General features: G+C 49.9%; 2 protein-coding genes across 2 annotated transcripts in view; both read right to left on the minus strand.

Moving 5' to 3' along the window:
* Positions 1-10803, minus strand: part of PHLDB3 (pleckstrin homology-like domain, family B, member 3) — a 42010-nt gene extending 31207 nt beyond the window's left edge. Inside the window, exons 1-11 of the mRNA XM_006901099.1 lie at positions 10744-10803; positions 10589-10654; positions 10442-10506; positions 9688-10057; positions 8680-8862; positions 8291-8440; positions 5622-5750; positions 5061-5223; positions 1124-1248; positions 889-972; positions 306-419 (exon numbers count right to left, since the gene is read on the minus strand). Of these exons, the coding sequence (XP_006901161.1) occupies positions 306-419; positions 889-972; positions 1124-1248; positions 5061-5223; positions 5622-5750; positions 8291-8440; positions 8680-8862; positions 9688-10057; positions 10442-10506; positions 10589-10654; positions 10744-10803 (1509 nt within the window). The remainder of the gene's footprint in view (positions 1-305; positions 420-888; positions 973-1123; positions 1249-5060; positions 5224-5621; positions 5751-8290; positions 8441-8679; positions 8863-9687; positions 10058-10441; positions 10507-10588; positions 10655-10743) is intronic.
* Positions 10804-12920: 2117 nt separating this feature from the next.
* Positions 12921-19662, minus strand: part of ETHE1 (ethylmalonic encephalopathy 1) — a 25524-nt gene continuing 18782 nt past the window's right edge. Inside the window, exons 4-7 of the mRNA XM_006901067.1 lie at positions 16107-16236; positions 14298-14387; positions 13383-13499; positions 12921-12988 (exon numbers count right to left, since the gene is read on the minus strand). Of these exons, the coding sequence (XP_006901129.1) occupies positions 12936-12988; positions 13383-13499; positions 14298-14387; positions 16107-16236 (390 nt within the window). The 3' untranslated portion in view covers positions 12921-12935. The remainder of the gene's footprint in view (positions 12989-13382; positions 13500-14297; positions 14388-16106; positions 16237-19662) is intronic.

Below are 19662 nucleotides of genomic sequence, written 5' to 3' on the forward strand. Positions count from 1 at the left end.
GCACAGCAGAGATGGACGGACACAGGGCTGTGACAATGGGCCCCAGCACAGCAGAGATGGACGGACACAGGGCTGTGACAATGGGCCCCAGCACAATGAGACAGTGAGGATGGTGCAGACCAGACAGGGTTTTGTTCTGATCCTCACAGGGTCACCATGAGTTGGCACTGACTCAACAACATCTAACAACAACCAGAGAAACCACAGTGGATGTTCTGGAACATCATTACACAGCGGGCCCCTCCCCACTGACAGGAGGCTCGGGGCAAGGGAGCTGTAGACAGACGTAGACAGAAGGAGCTCACCTGCAGGGAGCTGTGAACAGAGAAAACACAGGAAGAGGCTGTGCTGGAGGTGGGGCTGGCGGCGGGGTCCTGAAGCACCAACAGCTGGCGGTCAGTCTTGTGGGTGAACAGGAGCTGCAGGGGCGGGGTGAAGGTTAACTGGAGGGGCACAGGAGAACCTCCAGCCCCCAGACACTAGCCCATGCTGCCAGTGGCAGCCCATTTTTCACAAGGAAACATTGAAGCTTGAAGTCCCAAGGAAAGCTGAGATGTGGTACTTATTAATATCCAGCCTCCCAGCATAAGCACAGCTGTGGGCAGAGACCACTGGTCCCTGAGAAGCACCACTGGGGGCCTGCACTTAGGGGTCTAAGGAAGGAGGGGACTGGCTGTCTGGGATCCTGAGTCTGAGGAAGAGGGAGCTGGGGACCTGGACTCCTTGGTCTGAGGGAGGAGGAGGATGGGTCTGGACTCTTTAGTCTGAGGCAGGAGGGGACTGGGTCTGCACTCCTAGGTCTGAACTTCCCAGCCTGAAGGAGGGGACTTGGGGTCCTGGACTCCCAGTTCTGAGGGAGTAGGGCTGACTGGCCCATGAAGCTCGTACCTTAGTCAGGGCCTTGCTGGGCTCAGAGAAGTCCCTGCCCGGTGCTCCCTGGAGGTGATTCAGTTCCAGCAGTCGGCTCCGCTCCTGGAGGAAGACAAGACACAGACTCTCACCTCTCGGTGTCAGAGACTTCATCCCAGAAGCAGCTTTCCTTGAGGAAAAGTGTGGGGAAGAGGGACAGAGCGGGTGCCCCAGGACAAGTGAGGACAGGGGTCCAGGTCTCGGGGAGCCTCACCTGTGTCAGGGCTTGAAGGGCCTCCTCCTTCTTACGGCTCAGACCCCGGCTCTCTGCCGCCATCTGCTCCCCCAACGACTTGAGCTGCTCCTCCAAGACCTGGATCCGGCGCTGCAAGGCACCCCACAGCCAGATTAATCAGCTGGTCCCCCCACACGCCCCCATCCCGGGCCTCCTGGTGGCTCATGGAGCCCCTGGGATCTGGCTGCCCATTTAGGGATCCAGAAGGAAACTGGAGTGGCCAGGATGGGTGGGGGATTTGATTTACAAATGGAGGCTAAGGGAGGCAGACAGGTCAGGACCTACAGAGTGTTACCAAGAGTCAATGAGAAAGGGACAGAAAGGCAAACTGGGTACAGACAGGGGGTGATTGTTGTTAGGTGCCATCAATTCGACTACAACTCATAGCGACTCTAGAACAGATCTGAACCCTGCCTTCTCCTGCACAGACAGGTAGGAGGGCCAAATGGACCAAAAAGGTAGAAGTACAGAAAAAGGAGACAAAGAACAGAGACGGAGAGAAACTGAGACAGACGATGGGACAGGAGAAAGATCTCTCTCCCCATTGCTATCAAGTCAGGACTTGTAGCTGACTCTCCATTGGGTTTCTAAACTACAAACAGCATAGGAGGGGACTGCCCATCTTTCTCCCTTGGAACCGCTGGTGGATTCGAACCACCTAAGAGGCGTCACCTTTTGAGTTAACAGTGCAAGCAGAGATCCCCTACCGAAAGATCTAGAAACACAAAAAATTCAAGCCACTGAGCTGCTGTGTCGATCCTGATTCATGGAGACCCTCCCTTGGGTTTTCTGAGACTGTGAATCTTTTATTTTTTAAATAAAATTTTAATTAAATTGTGATTTTTAACTAACATTTACAGAGAAGTTAGATTTTCATGCATTCATTGCTGCACATTTTATCTCTCACCCTCCCTTCACTCTCCCCCAGTTCAATTTTTTTTAGTCATTCATTGTTGCACAATTACCTACCTCCCCCCACCCCTTAGTCCTCTTTGCAATGATAGCTCTCTCACTCTAGGCTGTTGTCGTACATATAATGCCTAGTCATATTCATTTTAGACAGTTCTTTATCTTTATCTGTTTCAATGCAATAGTCATTATTTATCCACTCTTATCCTATTCTCCTCCCAACCCCCATGTCAGGCCCTGATTTATAACAGTGATGAATGCAGTATTTGTCCTTTTGTGACTCAGATATTTCACTCAGTATAATATCCTCCAGAGTCCCCCGTGTTGTGTAATGTTTCACAAGTTCATTTTTTCAGTGTTGCATAGTATTCCACTGTATAAATTATCCTGCCACCCAAATAGATATGCAAACATATGGATAGAGACTGTGAATCTGAACAAAGGCAGCCTGCTTCAGCTTTCTCCCTTGGAGCAGGAGGTGGATTCAAACAGCTGACCTTTCGGTTAGTAGCCCAACACGTGATAGACAACCCTACCAGGATTCCTTGAGATATAGAAATAGAGGTGGAGAAAGGTGACTCACACCCAAGGTTTCCAGTAACTCTGGAAAATTCCATTTTAGGTGCAGTCACGCACGTCCCTCTCACCACTATTCACACACACACACACACACACACACCTTCCTGCGGGCCTGGCAAACCCTTGACTGGGTTGCTTCCAGGAAGGGCTGGCTGACAGCGGCATCTCTGAGCACCACAGAGTGCTATAGCGAAAACCAAGCACTTCAAAGGGAAGTTCTACCTCCCACAACGCGATCTCTGGTGGTCTAGTCATAAGGAGCCGTGCTCCCAACCCAAAGGCAAGCAGTTCAGACCCACCAGCCACTCGGCAGGTCAAAGACGGGCAATCTCCAACCAAAGGGTGTATAACCTCTGAAAACCCGCTGGAGGTTCAGCTATAAGTTGGTTCCAACTCAATAGCCCAAACAACAGAAACAACTCCCTGTAAAGCAAGTGGCCATGGACACCAAACTACGTGGCTTGAGTCCCTGGTGTTTCAGTGTCTCCATTTATAAAATTTAAAAATAAATAAATAAAAAAGGATTAGTGCTGTGCAGTGAATTGTATAAGCATGGTCTTGAAACTCCCACAAAGTGATGGGGTGGGACTATGCATACAAGGAGCATGGAATGACTGTGTGGGGACTGGCCAGCTCTACCCTCTCTTTAAGCTTAAAAGAAAACACCCTGGTGCTATGGTGTATTACCAGTTGCACCGCTAACCAAAAGGTTGGAAGTTCAAATCCACCAGCTGCTCTGAAGTAGAAAGTGGACAGACTCTGCCCATAGATTTAGAGCCTCAGAAATTAGATGGAGGGTCAGAATCAACTCAACAGCAGTGGGTTTAAGTTTAAAAGAGCCAAGCCACACAATCTGGAGAGAGATCTCATCACTACAAAGAATTCTTTTGTCCTTGAGTCAGAACCAACTCATAGCTGACTCAGCAGGTTTTCAGATTGTAAATTACACTGAGGAAATGGAGGGTCAGAAAGAGAGAAAGACCCTCTACAGAATAGATTGACAGAGTGATTATAACAATGGTCTCGAGCATATCGACGGGACAGGATAGGGAGCGGTTCAGATCTGTTTCATAGAGTTGCTACGAATGGAGGTTGACTCACAGCCCGGGAAGAGATTGCCTGTCTTTCTCTTGGAGAGCAGCTTTCGGTTGGCAGCTCGGCTCCTTAACAGTAGGCCACCAGAGTTCACTGTTACAAAGACTAAGAGCCAGGAATAAAGAGCATTCTTTGGACCCAGGGACCCTGTGCTGAGAACGTTCTATACTCAGGAGAAAAGGACAGAGAACTGTAACAATGGTTTGAGATTGAAGAAGCAGCAACAAATGTAGCAGGGTCTCGGCAGAGGCACAGTGACAATAGGGAGACCGATGGGAGATGGTGCAGGGAGTTTTCCAGCCTGTGGAGGGATGTTACACTGGGCTTGCAAGATTCACTGGGTGAGAAAGCTAAGTGCTTTCAGGCAGGAGGCATGCTGGTGGAGTAAGATGCCTCTGGAGACTTATCAGCAGAGATAAGTGTTATAACATTTGCCTAAGCCACCGTGCCTGAATGCCAAGCCTAAGAACCTGTTCTGGTTGAAGGACTGTATCTTAAGTTACTCCTGTTACTTCCAAGACAATCTTGATACTGTAGTACCTTTGCTTCCCTAACACACCCTATAATATAATTTTGAGTTCTGTGTGGCCATGGCAACAAATTATTGAACCAGCCAAGACTTAAAGAGTGAGAGAGGCAGCTGGTGTTGTGTTGGTAAAAGGCTGGAGAGCAAAGAATACATGGCCTCCACCTCAGAGGCATCACCTTAGTGCTCATGGCCTTTTACACTTATTCCCATGAGGTAGATGGTTCTGTCACTCGATACCACCATTCTATCACTCACCTCGCAGGACTGGTGGAAGCATTCATGAATTAACACTCAAGATATACTTACTATACTACCTGGCACACAGTAAATATTCGGTAAATATCAGCTAATTGATGCCTTGTACTGTGGTGTTGGAGAAGAATACTGAGTATCGCACAGACTGCCAAAAGAACAAACAAGTCTATGTTGGAGAAAGTGCAACCAGAGTATTCCCTAGAAGAAAGGGTGGTGAACCTCACTACACATATTTTGGGCATATTGCCAAGAGGAGCCAGTCCTTGGAAAACACATTATGCTGGGAAAGATGGAGACTGAGGCCCTCAACAAGATGGGTTACACCGCGCCGGTAACAGTGGTGATGAGGATAGGCAGGACAGCATGAGGTTCAGGTCTGTTGTTCATAAGGTCGCTGTGAGTTGCAGTTGGCTTGAAGTCATCTAACAATTGCTGTCACTACTCTGAGGAACATGACAAAAGCAGGAAACCAAGACAAAGAAAGGCCTAGAAACAGAGTGGAGGGATGGAGAAGGTGGCAAGGGAGGCGGGCCAGCCATGTCCCACTCACCCGGTGCTGTGCCACGCTGGCCTGCAGCTCCTGGACCTTGGGGTCCAGCACCTGGGCCTCTGAACTAACCCGATCCTCTTCCTCCCGCCGGCTCTCCTGCTCCAGCTGCTGGAACTCGAGGTCTTCGTAAACACGCTGCGCCACCTCCAGCTGTTCCCTCACCTGTGGGTGAGGATGGAGGAGAGCTGGAGGGCTGGACCCACACCCCCAGTCAATAAGGAAGGGGGGACAAAAGGTGAAGGGAAGAGGAGTGGACTTCTGAGTCTGAGGAAGGAGGGGCTGGGGCATGGACTCCTGGATCTAAGAGAGTAGGAGATTTGGGGCCAGGATTCTCTTGAGTCTGAGGAAGGAGAAAGTTGGGGCTCAGACTCTTGGGTCTGAAGGAGCAGGGAGCTGGGAGCTGGACTCCTGGTTCTGAGGTAGGCGGGGGCTGGGGATTAAACGCCTGGGTCTGAGGCAGACAGGGGACTAGGAAATGGACCCCTGGGTCTGAGAAAAGAAAGGCTGGAGCTGGACTCCAGAGTGCTGGACACCAGTCTCCAGAGGTCAGAAGCCCCTACCTCCTGCATCTCCTGCTGCAGCAGCTCCCGCTGGTCCTCGGGCTGTGCATCAAGCTGTCCCTGGGCCTCACGGAGCCTCTGGCGGAGCCCCTCCACACGGTCCTGCTCCTGCCTAAGACGGCTCTGCCCCTGAAAGAACACGGGGGCGTCAGCCTCGGCCCCATCCTAGTGGGGACAGAGGCCAGCAGGGGCCTAGCTGGCCAGCTTTCACGCGCCTAACTGGGAATTCAATCCCAGGAGGACAAGCCTTTGTCTGTTTCACTCTGGTAGATACGTACTGGGAAATAGGTGAAAATAAACAGTTGTGGCTCAAAAAAACGTTAAACATAACTAAATAAAAAATTAAGCTGAAAAATATCCAAAACATTAAACATGAAAGTATCACTAAAAATGAAAACAACCACTGCTGTCAACTCACTTCCAACTCCGTCAGGATTTCTGAGGCAGAAGACAGCTTCACAATTCTCTTCAAGAACTGTTGGTGGATTTGAACCACTGACCTTCAGATCAGCCAGGCAACACTTTACATGCTATGCTACCACCAGAGCTTGAGCTCCCTCATGATCCCAACATTCCACTCCTAAGTATCTACCCCAAAGAACTGAAAGCTGAGGCTCAGACACTTATACATCAATGTTCATTATAGCATTAGTCACAACAAGCTAAAGGTAGACAACCCAAGCATCCATTAGCAGAAGAATGGACACAGAAGATGTGGGGCATGTACAGAACGGGCCATTGCCCAGCCAGAAGGAGAAATAACGCTGTGGTACATGCTGTGACATGAAGGAACATTGGAAATACAGTGAGCGGAATAAGTCAGTTACCAGATGGACAAACATCATATGATCCCTCTTACATGAAGTGTCTAGAATCGGAAAAGGGGCAGGCAGGAGGAGGAAATGGGAAGCTACCGTTTAATGGATATAAATTTCTATTTGGGGAGATGAGAAATATTTTGGAAGTAAATAATGATGATTGTGAAGAAAAGTTTAAATTAAAAATTATATAGTTTTTGATTGCCTTGGAGTTGAGCACAACTCATAGTGACTCTACGAACAAAAGGCCTGAAGCCTTTCTATAACTAACGACATTTATCAAAGTTCATAGAGTTTCTGGAGGCATGTTGCTTAGGACATGGATGCCACTCCCGAAGATTTAAGGCCAGGATTCTTGAGTAAAAGTTTTTATCTCTGGGTCTGAGTGAGGAGGGGCCTGGGGGTTCTACTCCTGGGTCAGAGGGAGGAGGGAGCTAGAGGCTTGCACTCGCGGAGCTAGGGGCTGGGGTTTGGACTCCTGGGTCTGAAAGGAGAAAGTTGGGGCCCTGGACTCCTGGGTCTGAGGGAGGAGGCTGGGGGTGGACTCTTTGGGCTGAGGGAGGAAGGGCTGGGAGCTGGACTCCTGGGTCTGAGGGAAGAGGAGGCCGAACTCCTGGGCCCTGAACTCCTGGGGCCTGGAGAAGGAAAAATAATCTAGTAAGCAGGCTATACAGACATCAGGAGATATATCAAGATTGGGAGATATTTAAAGAGGGCCCAACACTCAGCCCCAGGAAAAGATAAGACCAAAGGAAAAGACTGATAGAATTGGAAAGTCACCAGTTCCCAACTTAAAATGAAACTATCCAAGCAATGATCACCAATCACAGAGGTTAAAACCTTTCAGGGAAAGATTAAAAAGGAAGAATAAAGGTCTGGACCACCAGGCATCCTGTCCCCCAACACCAAGTACTGGAAGCCTTAAAGTGAACCTGATCAAGCCTGTGTATCCAGCCAGTAACCAACAGGAAACACAGGGGCCTTCATAAATGGCATCACTGTCACCCACAAGACTTGTGTCACCCACAAATAAACATCATGAAAAAAATCAAAGGAAATGGAGATAAAAAAATACCCATGAGATATTTAACCAGTCACAACACTGTAGCCTTTTAGCGACTGAAGTGAAAAAAATCAACTCTAAGAAGACTTTTTTGAGACATTAAGAACTTAATAATTCTTTAGATGCAAGAATAATATGGTTCTTTTGTCTGTTTGTTTTTAACAGCGTTCTGGCTTATGTTAAAGTATTTATGGGCAATAAGATATACGTGATGAGTTTTTAAGACTCAGGATAAGGAAACCCATTGGAGAACATGAAATAGGTAACGAAGGTGGTCAGAGAGCACACATGGAGACCCCCTTCTGTTTTTGTGGGTTTGAAAGCATTCATAATGTGACATTTAAAAAGCAACAAGAAAAAAAAAATAAAAAGCAACAAGAACTAATGGGTATGAGAATCACAAATAGGAAGTGGGGAAAGAGCAATAACATTGTGGGGAATGTAATGGATATTGTAAAGTAAAATGTGTAGAAATGGTTGAATGGCAAACCAACTCACTCTAGAAACTTTTACTCAAATGTCAATTTTTTTTAAAAATACTAATAGAAAGGAGAACAATAGAACAGCAAATGAAGAGTCAATCCTTTGAACTGTCCCAGTGAATTAGACCCAAACATCCATTAGAGGGAAAGCTGGCAAACAGGGGCCACATGGCCCTCACCTCTCTGGATACAAGTGTCTCCATTTGGGGTATGGAGGGAGTGAGGAAGCCCAGAGCTCCCCCCTGGCAGGAAGCACAGCCAGGAAGATGTAACAGGGGAGGGTACAGGTAAAGATCAAACACACACCTGTTCCTGCTGCTCGAGGCCGCCCGGCTCCAGGTCCGTGTCCGAGTCTGCCTGCAGCCCTAGGAGCTCCCGAAGCTGCTCCTCCTCCCGCCGGAGGGCCACGCGCTCCCCAGCCAGCTCCCCGCGCAACAGGGCCACCTCCACCTCCATCTGCAGAGGAATGCAAGGGCCAGAGTGGGGTCCTGGACGGCAGGGTCTCAGACAGGGGAGGACTGCTCCTAAACTTGTGGTTCTCAGGGAGGAGGGGCGAGGAGCAAGGAATCCGGGTCTGGCCGAGGACGGTGCTCCCGGCCTGGAATCAGACATCAAAGGAGGACGGGACTGGAGGCCTGGCACTACTCATCTTTATGTGTAGAGCCCACACCCCGAAAATGGCTCCACAACCTCACCTCAATCCTCAGTTCCTTCCTCTGGCGCTGCAGCTCCTTCACCCGCTGTTCCATCAGGGCCACGCGAGTCAGGGCCTCTAGCTGCTGCCCTCGAAGTCGCCGCGCCACCACTCTGGCCCCTTCCCCAGGTTGGGCGGGGGGAGGGGTCGTGACCGGGCTCCACGCGGGAGGCGGGGCCTCGGGCTGTGAAAGGAGGCGTGGTCAGTTGTGAGACCACGCCCCCACGTCCACTCCTATCTACACATCTGTAATTCCTCAACTCACTATCTCCAACTCTTACACTCAAGGTAGGGCGGAAGGAGGGCTCAGGTCCCCCCAGATACCTCGAGGTTCAAAGTCCAGAGAGGGTGGGGCAGCCTCGCTAGAGAAGTTTCTATTGTTCACAGCCCCCTCTTGGTCCTGGGGACTCTCTTTCTCTGGGTCTCTCGGCTCATCTCTTTTAGCTCTTTAACTTTGCCTTTTAATATCCTTTGTGACTGTCTCGGAATCTCGGGTCTTTCCCTCTCACTCTCTCCCTCTGTCCAGGTTTCTTTGTCTCCATTCCCGTGCTTCCCGCAGTAGCTCTCTGCACTTTCCCTCTTTCCACCTGTGTCTCCATCTCTAAATCTGTGGGTCCCCCTCCTTCTGAGTTCTTGTATCTTATGCCCCGGGTCTGTGTCTCCTTTCTGGGTGTCAGCAATGTGGGTCTCTCTCTCTCATGGCAGCAGTCTCCACATCTCCGTCTCTGTCTTTTTCTGTCGTTCCATCTGGACTCTGGCTACCTCTCTCTGGGATTCTTGGATCCTGTGTCTCTGTCTCTGGGCCTCTTTAATCTCCTTTCTCTACACCCATCACTGTGTCTTCCAGGACTGGGTCTTGGCAGGTTTCTGTCTTTCTGGCTCTCCATAATCTCAGTATCTCTGGGGCTGTCTCTGTAAACTACACCTGTCTGTCTCTATGCCCGTCCATCTCCATCGAGGCTCGCTTAGTGAGTCTGTCTCCCCACGGGCCTCCCTCCGCGCCCTTCACCGTGTCGCGGCTGCTCTCTGTGCTGCTGCCTTCCACCTCTTCCTCTTCCTCCGCTTGCTGCTCTGCTCCTCGGCAGCTTGGAAGCTCCTCCCGGGCTTTGAGGGCCACTGGCTGCTGAGGTTCTTCAGCGGACTCGTGAGGCGGGGCAGCCCCTTGGATCTGGACCTCCACTTTGCGCTCCGGGGCCGGGGTCAGGGGCGACCCCTCCTCGGGGAGGCCGGGTGTCCCCATGGCCGCTGTACGCTCCTGCGGGGTGGGCGGGGCTCGCAGTCCTGGGGGAGTGGCCCGGCCCAAGCCTGGGGGGTGGAGTAGGAGCACTGAGCGCCACGCCCGGCGTCTCAGGCCCGCGGAGAGCTTCAGGAGGCGGGGCCTACGGGTTCAAAGGATGAAAGCGAGCGCTAAAGGGGCGTGTCCTCGGCCGCTGGGGGCGGGGCACTGCTCCGGAGCTAGCTCGCCAGCTCCCAGGATGCCCCGCCCCGGAGGCGGGGCCCAAATTTGAGTGCTGGGATCCTAGCTCGCCCCCTACGGGTCTCTCCAACCCCTTCCTCCCTCCATACCCAAGTGCGGGTTTAGCACCCCTACAGCAACCCCCCTCAATCCTCTGGACTACCTTAAACAGACCCTGCCTCCTCCCATGGGGACTCAGGAATCTCGCACACCTGCACCTTTCGTCTTAAACCCCAAACTTTCCTTCTTGGAGCATGGGAGCCTGGGGCCCAGAGCCCAGGGGTTAGCAGCGCCCATTACATCTCACCCTGGAGTCAAGCTACCAGTCTCCTCCCCTCTGGACAGGCCTGGAGTCTGAGTTCTCCGCTCCTGCTAGGAGCCAGATTCCCGGATTCCCTGAGACTCTGGGAGGCCAGGTCCCCAGCCCCCCTGCAATGCAGGCCCAGCCTCTCACCAGCTCGGCCCCGGAGCGCTCCCTCTGCGGTGTGGGCGCCGACGCTTCTGTCCCAGAGACAGGTGGCTGAGAAGAGGGAAGGAGGAGAGAGAGAGAGGCCACCCCGTCTCCCCTCCCCAGCAGCCCGGAAGTGGAGGGGGGACAACAGGTCCGACAGCTCTGAGGGAGGAGGCAGCCACCAGTTTGCCCCGCCCGCAGCAGCGGCATCCAGCCATCCCGGCTCCACGGGCCCCACCCTCGGAAACCCAGAACCCCGATCCCACTAGGACTCCAGCGCCCCATGCCTGCCCCCCAGAGCCACATCTTACTGGGACTCCAGCACCCTCATGCCTGCACCCCAGAACCTCATCCTTCTGGGACTCCAGAGCCCCCTTGCCTGCCCCTAACAGATGTCTCCCTGGAGACTGTACTAGCATCTTCTTAATGCCAACAACTTGGGAATCCTGAAAGGAAGAGAGATGGAGAGGTCTCGCCCTCTAATGAACTCTTTATATATAAGGGCCCCGACTGGTTTGGGGAGGTGGGCAAGGCAAGGGGTTGCCCTGAGCTGTCTTTGACCCACGCAGACACAGAAGGAAGTGTGCCCCCCAACTTTGCTAAGGTGGGGGAGAGCAGAGGAGACTAGGCTTTCCCCTCTCGACCAGAACAGAAAAGCAGCTGGCATGTGAAAAGGGTTTACTAGATTTGGGAGCTGGCTAAATATACCAACTGATTTCATCTTCCCAGTGGCCCAGAGAAAAGAATCATTCTTTCCATCTTACAGTTGGGGAAACTGAGGCTGAACAAACTTGGCTGAGACATCTATACAAGCAGTAATAATGACACCAGATTGCCCCTATGGGAAACCCATGCTGGGTTTACCGTGCCTCACCCCTCAATCAGGGGCCAGGAAGTGCCTGACAAATATGTCCGAATAATGATAAAGGTTATCACTGATGAGGAAACTTCCATGCAGGTGTGTTGCCCAGCACTTCATACATAAAAACTCATGAGGGAGTCAACAACCCTATTAACACCATCACATCCATTTTACAGATGGGGAAACTTAGGCCAGGAGCTTCCCATTGGCATACAATGTCACTGTTGGGTGCCTTTATGTCAAGTACGACCCCAGTGAAGAACAGATCTGACCCCTGTTCTGTCCTGTGCCATGCTCATCATTTCTGGCATTCTTACACTCATTACTGCAATCACGTCAATCCATCTGGTTGAGATGAAAGGGTCTTCCTTTCTTTCGCCAACCCCTCCACCTTTCCAAGTATGGCACGCAACAGATCTCCAGTATAAATGAGTAAAATGTCCTTAAAACTTACAAATCTGCTCGAGATTTTAAAAGGTTAAAATTCTGATTAAGATGTTTGTCTGTAGGGAACTGAGCTGCTGACTCTAAGGCTGTGCCTCTCCGGCAGTTTGAATTCACTAGAGGCTCCAAAGGAAAAAGATCAGCAACCTCTTCCCAAGATTTTCAGTTTCAGAAACTCAATGGAGCATCAGCTATAAATTGGTTCTGACTTGATGGCAATGACTTTGAGTTCTATAATATTGTATTTTGACTAAATTCTAACAACTACTTCTTGGGGGAAAGGACTGCATTCAAGCGTTTTTAAGCATTCCATTGTGGTGTAGTCCTTAGGAAGCTGTGCTAAGCTCCAGGCAGTACCTCTCTGGTGGTTCCTGTCCACCAGTGGCTCTGAGGGAGAATTGGTCAGGGGAGATCTGGTGAATTGTGTTGGCAGAATTGTGCTGCCAACCCAAAGGCAAGTGGTTTGAGTCTACTAGCTGCTCTGAAAGAGAAAGATGAGCAATCTCCTCCCATGTGATTTACAGCCTCCAATAAACCATGGGAGGGTCAGAGATAAGTAAACTCAACAGCAATGAGCTGAGATCTAGAAAACAAAAAAGGGAACAATTCTCTTGTAGAAAAGTCAATGTAAAAAAATAAATAAATAAATTTAAAAAAAATAGGTCTTCTCTGGTCCTTTTCTTTATTTTCTTTATCAACAGTTGCTAGGTGCCTATAAATAATTTAAAAAAAAAAAAAAAGATAAGTCAATGTCCTGAGCCAAAGAGAGATGAAATCTGGTCAGATTTCCGTTTGCATCTGAACTTGAGTTAGAGCAAATTCTCTGGACCTTCACTCTTTCCAGAAACTGGAACCAAATCCAGGCCCCTCAGCCCAGAAACCCAAATGCCATTCCATCCAGAGAATTAGGCAGGAGTCATCCTTGTGGCACAAAAATAAAGTTTATTTAAGCAGTCCAAAGGGCTGAAGAAGGGCAGAGACTGGGGATGGTGACACCTCTCCCCTGATGTCACTGTTAGCAGATTTCAACACCTGATAGTGAGGTCAAGAGGGGGGTGTCTGGATCCCACAGCGCATGTTGGCTGGAACAGCAACATCTGAAAGGAAGAGACCAAGAAGATAAGGCACCCAGACAGACCCCATGCTCCACTGTACACCCAGAAATCCTAGGAATCCCTTTCTAGGGATCTAGAATTCTGGCCATGAGCTCTTGTCTTCCTCAGACTCAAAATTTATGTCTTCTAATCCCCTCCTCCCTCAGACTCAGGAGTCTGGAACCCTCAGCCTCCTCCTCCCTCAGTTTCAGCAGTCCTGGGCTCCAAGGGCCTCCAACAACCTCCTCCCTAAGACTGCAGAGTCCAAGCCTCCTAGCCCCTCATCCTTCAAATACAGGTCCAGGCCCCCAGCTCCCTCCTCTCTCAGACCCAGAAGTCTAGGTCCCCAGCCCCCTCCGCCCTCAGACGCACAAGTCCCAGGCCCCTAGCTGCTTACCTATCTTCTGAGGCTTGGGCAAGTTCAAGTTGTCCATGACCTTGATAAATTCCTCACAGCTGAGCGTCAGCCGAGGGTTCAAAGTCCGTTCCTCCTCCACAGTGGACACTGTGAGCCCTAGTGGCCAAGGGAGGGGGAGAAAAGTCAACCAACCCATCCAGAGCGTTGGGCCTCTCAGAACTACATTTCCCAGGAGGCCTCAGAGTGCCTCCCAGGCCTGGGACTAAACAGGCTCTTCCCAGAAATGTTCCCTGAGATTTTTGGCACTATGGGAAATGTAGTTCAGCTAAAGGCCAAGCGGCCCCAGGGAAACAAGTTCCCTGCAGAACTCAGAGTCCTTTCTACAGCCACACACCATACACCTGAGGATATGTTTATTTTCTGCCGAGAGGAACGTCTGGAATTGTAGTGTCCACGCTCCCTGAAGAGAACGGCAAGCTGGTAAACCAAACCAAGACCACTCCCACCGAGCTGATTTCAACCCAGGACAACCAACCACATATGTTAGGGAGTAGAACGGGCTCCACGGGGTTTTCTCTGCTCCACTCTTTAAGGAAGCGGATGGCCAGGCCTTTATTTCTTGGCATCACTGGCCTTTGGATTGGTAATTGAGGGCAAACTACGTCACCCAGAGGCTTGGCCTCTTTAAACAGCAAAAGCACTGAGTCAAAGGCAACTCCGGGCAACCCCAGGAGGAAAACTGTGCTCCACGGGGCTTCCGAGCTTGCCATATTTTAGAAGTGGTTTGCCAGGCCTTTCTTCTCCAGGACTCCTGAAAGGGTTTGGACTGCCAACTCTTGCAGTCCGTTGTATATATGCTTAACCCTCTGTGCCACCCAATTACTCAGTGACCTGCTACTCGCTTTCAAAGGGTAAGGGATAGTAAGCCGCACCCCTCCTCCGAGAAAGCCTTACCGCGATAATCGTGAGCTGGGTAGATGAGACAGTCGCCTGGCAGAGTGAAGATCTTTTCGTGGACCGAGTGATATAAAGTCTTAGCACAGCCTGAGGAGAGAAACTCGGGGTCAGTGCATCAATAGGACAGGAAATTTGCTTCCTAACCCCTTCCTTCAGGGTACTCTGGTGACCTAGTGGATAAGGAGCTGTGCTGCCAACCCAAAGGCAAGAGGTTTGAAACCACTAGCTGCATGGAGAAAGATAGGCAGTCTCCTCCCATGCAATTTGCAGCCTCTGAAAACCCACTGGAGGGTCAGCTAATGAGTCAGTTCTGATTCAACAGCAATGAGTGGTTGTTGAGTTGAAGCTCTTCCTTTGGGAAAAGGGAAAGAAGATAAAATCCCTCTAGCTAAACCCTCTGTTCCTTCACTGCTAGGACCCTCTGTCTAGGTGGGGGAAGAGGAGAGAGAGGGGCACGCAAGGCAGGTGGAACAGCACATGCAAAGAACGGGAGGTAGGGACAAAGGAAAGCTGAGAATGAGTTGGGCAGGCCTTGGAGCACTAAGGCGTATGCCCTCACCCTAGGAACACAAGAAAGGGTTACAGGCAAGGAAGGCAGCCAGGAAGATAAAGAGAACAGGAGACCAAGGAAGGGGCTAGAGTCATGGTTCCAAGAAGAAGCTCTGAGTCCTAAGCTGAGACCAAGGAAGGGGCTAGAGTCATGGTTCCAAGAAGAAGCTCTGAGTCCTAAGCTGAGACCAAGGAAGGGGCTAGAGTCATGGTTCCAAGAAGAAGCTCTGAGTCCTAAGCTGGGTCAGGACAAAACTTTCTAGTATGGCCTTTCATTTCAACCTCACAGTTATGTGGGCGAATGGGATATTAGGAGCTTAAGAAAAGAAAAAGGGGGAAACAAACAAACCACCAAACAGAACAAGATGGAGAGATAAGAAGGAGGGAAGAGGAAGCAGGCAGCTGCTGGGGACCTGGCTGCCCACACCCACACCCAGCTAAGGCTTCAGCCTTTCTCATATCCAAGTTTGTCCTCCTCCCCATAAGTCCATTAACACCTCTAAATGCCATAACGCACATTCACACACAGACCCAAAGGACAGGTGAACCCTGAGATTCTGGAACCAAACTCCCTCCTCCCCACAGCAAAACCGCAAATCTAATTGCTCCCGGCAGTTAATCTCCAAATGTAACCCTTGTTGTTGGGCCCTGTCAAGTCAACTACAACTTTCTCTCAAGGAGAAAAAAATGTAAACTCTCAATTCTTAAACCAGAGCAACAATTTTTGTTAGTTACTTGCAGCCAAACATCTTAAGTCTGGGAGTGGGTTAGCATGAAGCTAACCCACTCCCAGACTCCTGGCTATCAGGAGCTATGTGAGATAATGAATGCTAATAGTTATTTTGCTTGGAAAAGTAGAAGGTCAGCAATCAAGAGGAAGATCCTCAATGAGGTGGACTGACAGTGGCTAAAACGGACTTGCGCGTGGCAGGGATCATGAAGCTGGGGCATGATAGGGCACGATTCCAATCTGTGCTTCTTTGTGAGTCAGTCAACTCACAGCAACACTTTTAAATCACTAAGTTTTGGAATGTTTGTTACACAGCAATAGTGGCCCTTTTGCAGCTAAATCCTTGAATATAACTGTTCCACTACAGCTAAGCTCCTAATCTTGCCTGTTCCATCAGCAAACCCCTTTGAATTAACCCTGACTCCCTGTTAGCATAGCATTCATTCATTCATTCATCCATTCTTGATACTTCAAACCCTGGGGCACACATAAAACCAGTCCAAACTATTGGGCCAGGCAGCTGTGACCTTCCTGGAAGTCTGTCCGTCCACACCCTCGGATTAGCAAGGCATCTCCAGTGAAGGCCATGCTGTGGTCATTCAGGACAAAGGTGACACAGCCTGGGGTGTGGCCAGGGCTGGCCCGGGTCTCCAAGGCCTGGGGGAGGGGGGAGAGGGAAGAATACAGAGACAGTCAGCAACGAATCAATAGCTCCCCCACCTGGTCCACAGCGTCCCGTCCAGCCCACGTCATATCTAGCTGACCTTCTGGGGAAAATATTGAGTCAGATCTCAAGTTCAAACCTTATTCCAAGATAAACTCTCAAATGGGTTAAAGACTAAACACAAAAGAATTAACACGATGCAGGAAATGCAAGAGAGTAAAACCAATACGGTGAAAAAAGGTTAATTTGCAATATTACCCTTTTTCCTCTTGATATGAAATCAATGTATGAAAACTTTTAAATATATCTAGTTTTCATCAAGGGAACTCTTATTAGGCTAGGAGTAAGAACCTGGACTGCAGTCCCAGAGACGTGTGGTTCAAATCCATCAGCGCTCCACAGGTTGGACAATCTCCTCTTGAGCTATTTACTTGCCTCTGAAAACCCACTAGAGGGTCAGCTGTGGGTCAGTTTTGACTCAAAGACATGCAAGTACAACAAGTTTTCACCAGGGAGCTTTGGGAGCTTAGCGTAAGAAACCACACTGCCAATGCAAAGTTATATGATTCGAATCCACCATTTGCTCAACAGGAGAAAGATGAGAAGTCTCCTCTCCTGCAATCTACTGCCTCTGAAACACCGCCGACGGTCAGCTATGGTTCAGTTCCACCTTGATGATACACACCAACAATGACAACAATTTAAAAATACAAAGAGATCTCTATTCTCTGGTTAGAAGAATGTCCTAAGCTGATCCCTATAAATATAAATCACTCAAGAAAACACCAACAGTTTAATCTGAAATAAATGTAAAGCTATTTAATATCAGCACACTATAAATAAACTTGAAAGGAAAACAACCCACTGGGGAAATATATTTGTAAGCACAGTAATAACACACACTGGTCTACACACTGCACATGCAATCAGTTCCCGCAAATCAATGAGGAAAAGACAAAAACGTAGAAATCAAATGCATCACGGAGCTCTGAGGTGCAATCCCCACGGAGTTCCGCTGCTAAGGCAAAGGTCAGTCCACCAGCTGCTCCGTGGAGAAAGATGGGCTCTCTCCCTCCTGTGATTTACAGCCTCAGGAACCTGCTCAAGGGTCAGCTACCAGCCGGTTCCAACTAGACGGCACTGAGCTTGAGTCTGAAGGTAAGTCTAAGACCCAGCGTTAACTTTTTGGACAAAATGCACAGAAGTGCCTATAGAGGGAGTCCTCATCATCCAAGGGCCACATGCCGATCTGGTAAATAAACTCAACCCAAGCCCGCTTCCCACAAGCGGATTCTGACTCATAGCATCTTCTCAGTCAGGTGTCCAGTCTCGACGTGTTAGTAGGAAGAGACTGACTGCCTCATCACTCCATGGAGTGGCTGGTGCCTTCCCAGTGCCTCCTGTAGGATTTACAGCCTTGGAAACCCAGAGAGAGTCAGCTATGATTCACTTCTGACTTGATGTCAATGAGCTGAGTAGAGTTATAACAGAGTAGGGGCCTCTGGTGGCTTCATCATTAGGGAGTTGTGCTGCTGGCCCAAAGGCTAAGCTGTTCTGGTGGTTCAAATCCACTAGCGAAGCAGGAGAGACAGGACGTCTCCTCCTGGGCGACATGCAGCCTCAGAATCCCAATGCAGGGTCAGCTGTGGTTGGTAATGACTGGGTAGCAATGAGATTTTGTGGTGTTTTTTTTTAACAGCACCGGTTTTTTCTTTACCACATAGAAGTCATGGTGGGTCAATAATAGAATTCTGGCCTTCATGCAAAGGAAAACCCTTGGTCACGGAGTTAATGCCACTTCATAGGGATTCTATGGGGCAGAGTAGGATCACTCGTTATAATCTCCAAAACTGTAAATCTTTACAGAAGCAAATTGCCTCATCCACCTCCTGTGGAACAGCTGGTGGGTTCAAACCACCAACCTTTGGGTTAACAAGTGAATGCCAAACCACAGCAGCACTGGAGCTTCTTCCCTGTAAGCGACCTAGATAAACTCCCAGCCAGCAGATGACGCTTGGCAGGTTTCAACAGAGCTTCCAGACAAAGGTAGGTGCGGAAGAAAGGACTGGCAATCTAATTCCAGGAAGCAGCCTCAAAAAACCCTCTGGGGCACAGAGGCTCGATTCACAGCCAATCTCCGGGATGTGCAGGACAGGGCAGTGTTTGTTCACTGGCAGACGGGGTCACCATGGGTGGATGGCCAATTCCACGACCACTAACAACAGGTGCCAGCCAATCAGAAAGATGTCCTACCACTGTTGTGTGTGCTATGGAGTCCAAACTGACCCTCAGCTGATGCTCCAGGGGCTTTTCAGAGGCCATAAATAGCACAGGAGGAGACTGCCCATCTTTCTGCCAAGGAGCAGTCTGTGGATTCAAACTGTGTGCCTATGGACTGGCAGCACAGCTCCTTACCCCTAGGTCATCAGCTCTCCCTAAACAACCATTAAGTTGTTGTTATTGGTGTTGGTGTGTATCATCAAGTCAGAACCAACTTATTGCTGACCTTCCAGTGGGTTTTTAGAGGACATAAATCTCACGGAAGGAGACTGACCATCTCTTTCCCTCAGAGAAGCTGGTGGATTTGAACTGCAAGCCTCTGTGTTGGCAGTGCAACTCCCACCAGAGCTCCCTAAACAACTAGTGTAGTTACAGTCTATACACATGGTGACATATCGTGTGATAGTCTGGGGAGAGGGGGTGGGATGCGTGTCTAAGAATTTTCATTTCCATTATGCAAGACCCTTCTTGCCAAATAGATGAGGGTTCCCTCGACTTTCGGTGAGGGTCTGTGGTGCATGTGGATTTGATGATGCTCATTCTCCGTGTTTATATAACCTTTCCCCTAAACATTCTAGAGAGTCTATCCCTGCAACACATTTCCACAAACCGGCCCAGTCCAACTCCTGCCTGATCCCCTGCTAAGATGTCATTTTAAAACTTTAAGGTTGGGCAGGACCAACCCATGGGGCTTTTCAACTGCTTCATCTGCTTGTGAACACTAGAGAGTGAATGAAGACGGAAGACGGAAGAGGTGATGCCTCTGGAGTTCAGTGTCGGCAAAGAGGATGAGACAGACAATGAACTGCAGAAAGAGCAAAGAAGTCTGTCCTAGAAGTGTCGTCAGAGTATCCATGGATGCAAGGATGGTAAGACATGTCAGGAGGGGCCCATCCTTGGAGAAGGGCTTGGTGCTCAGGAAAGTGGAGGTTCCATGAAGGAGAGGAAGACCACCAAGGGGATGCATTGTCACAGTGACGAGGAACACAAGGATGCTGATGATGGTGCAGACGACAAGGGGAGTGAGCACAGAGGATGATGATGATGATGATGGAGCAGTTGACAAGGGGAGTGAGCACAGAGGATGATGATGATGGAGCAGACGACAAGGAGAGTGAGCACAGAGGATGATGATGATG

The sequence above is a fragment of the Elephantulus edwardii genome, unplaced genomic scaffold, assembly GCF_000299155.1.
Source record: "Elephantulus edwardii isolate Elephantulus edwardi_28Jun2011 unplaced genomic scaffold, EleEdw1.0 scaffold00308, whole genome shotgun sequence".
Taxonomy (NCBI): Eukaryota; Metazoa; Chordata; class Mammalia; order Macroscelidea; family Macroscelididae; genus Elephantulus; species Elephantulus edwardii.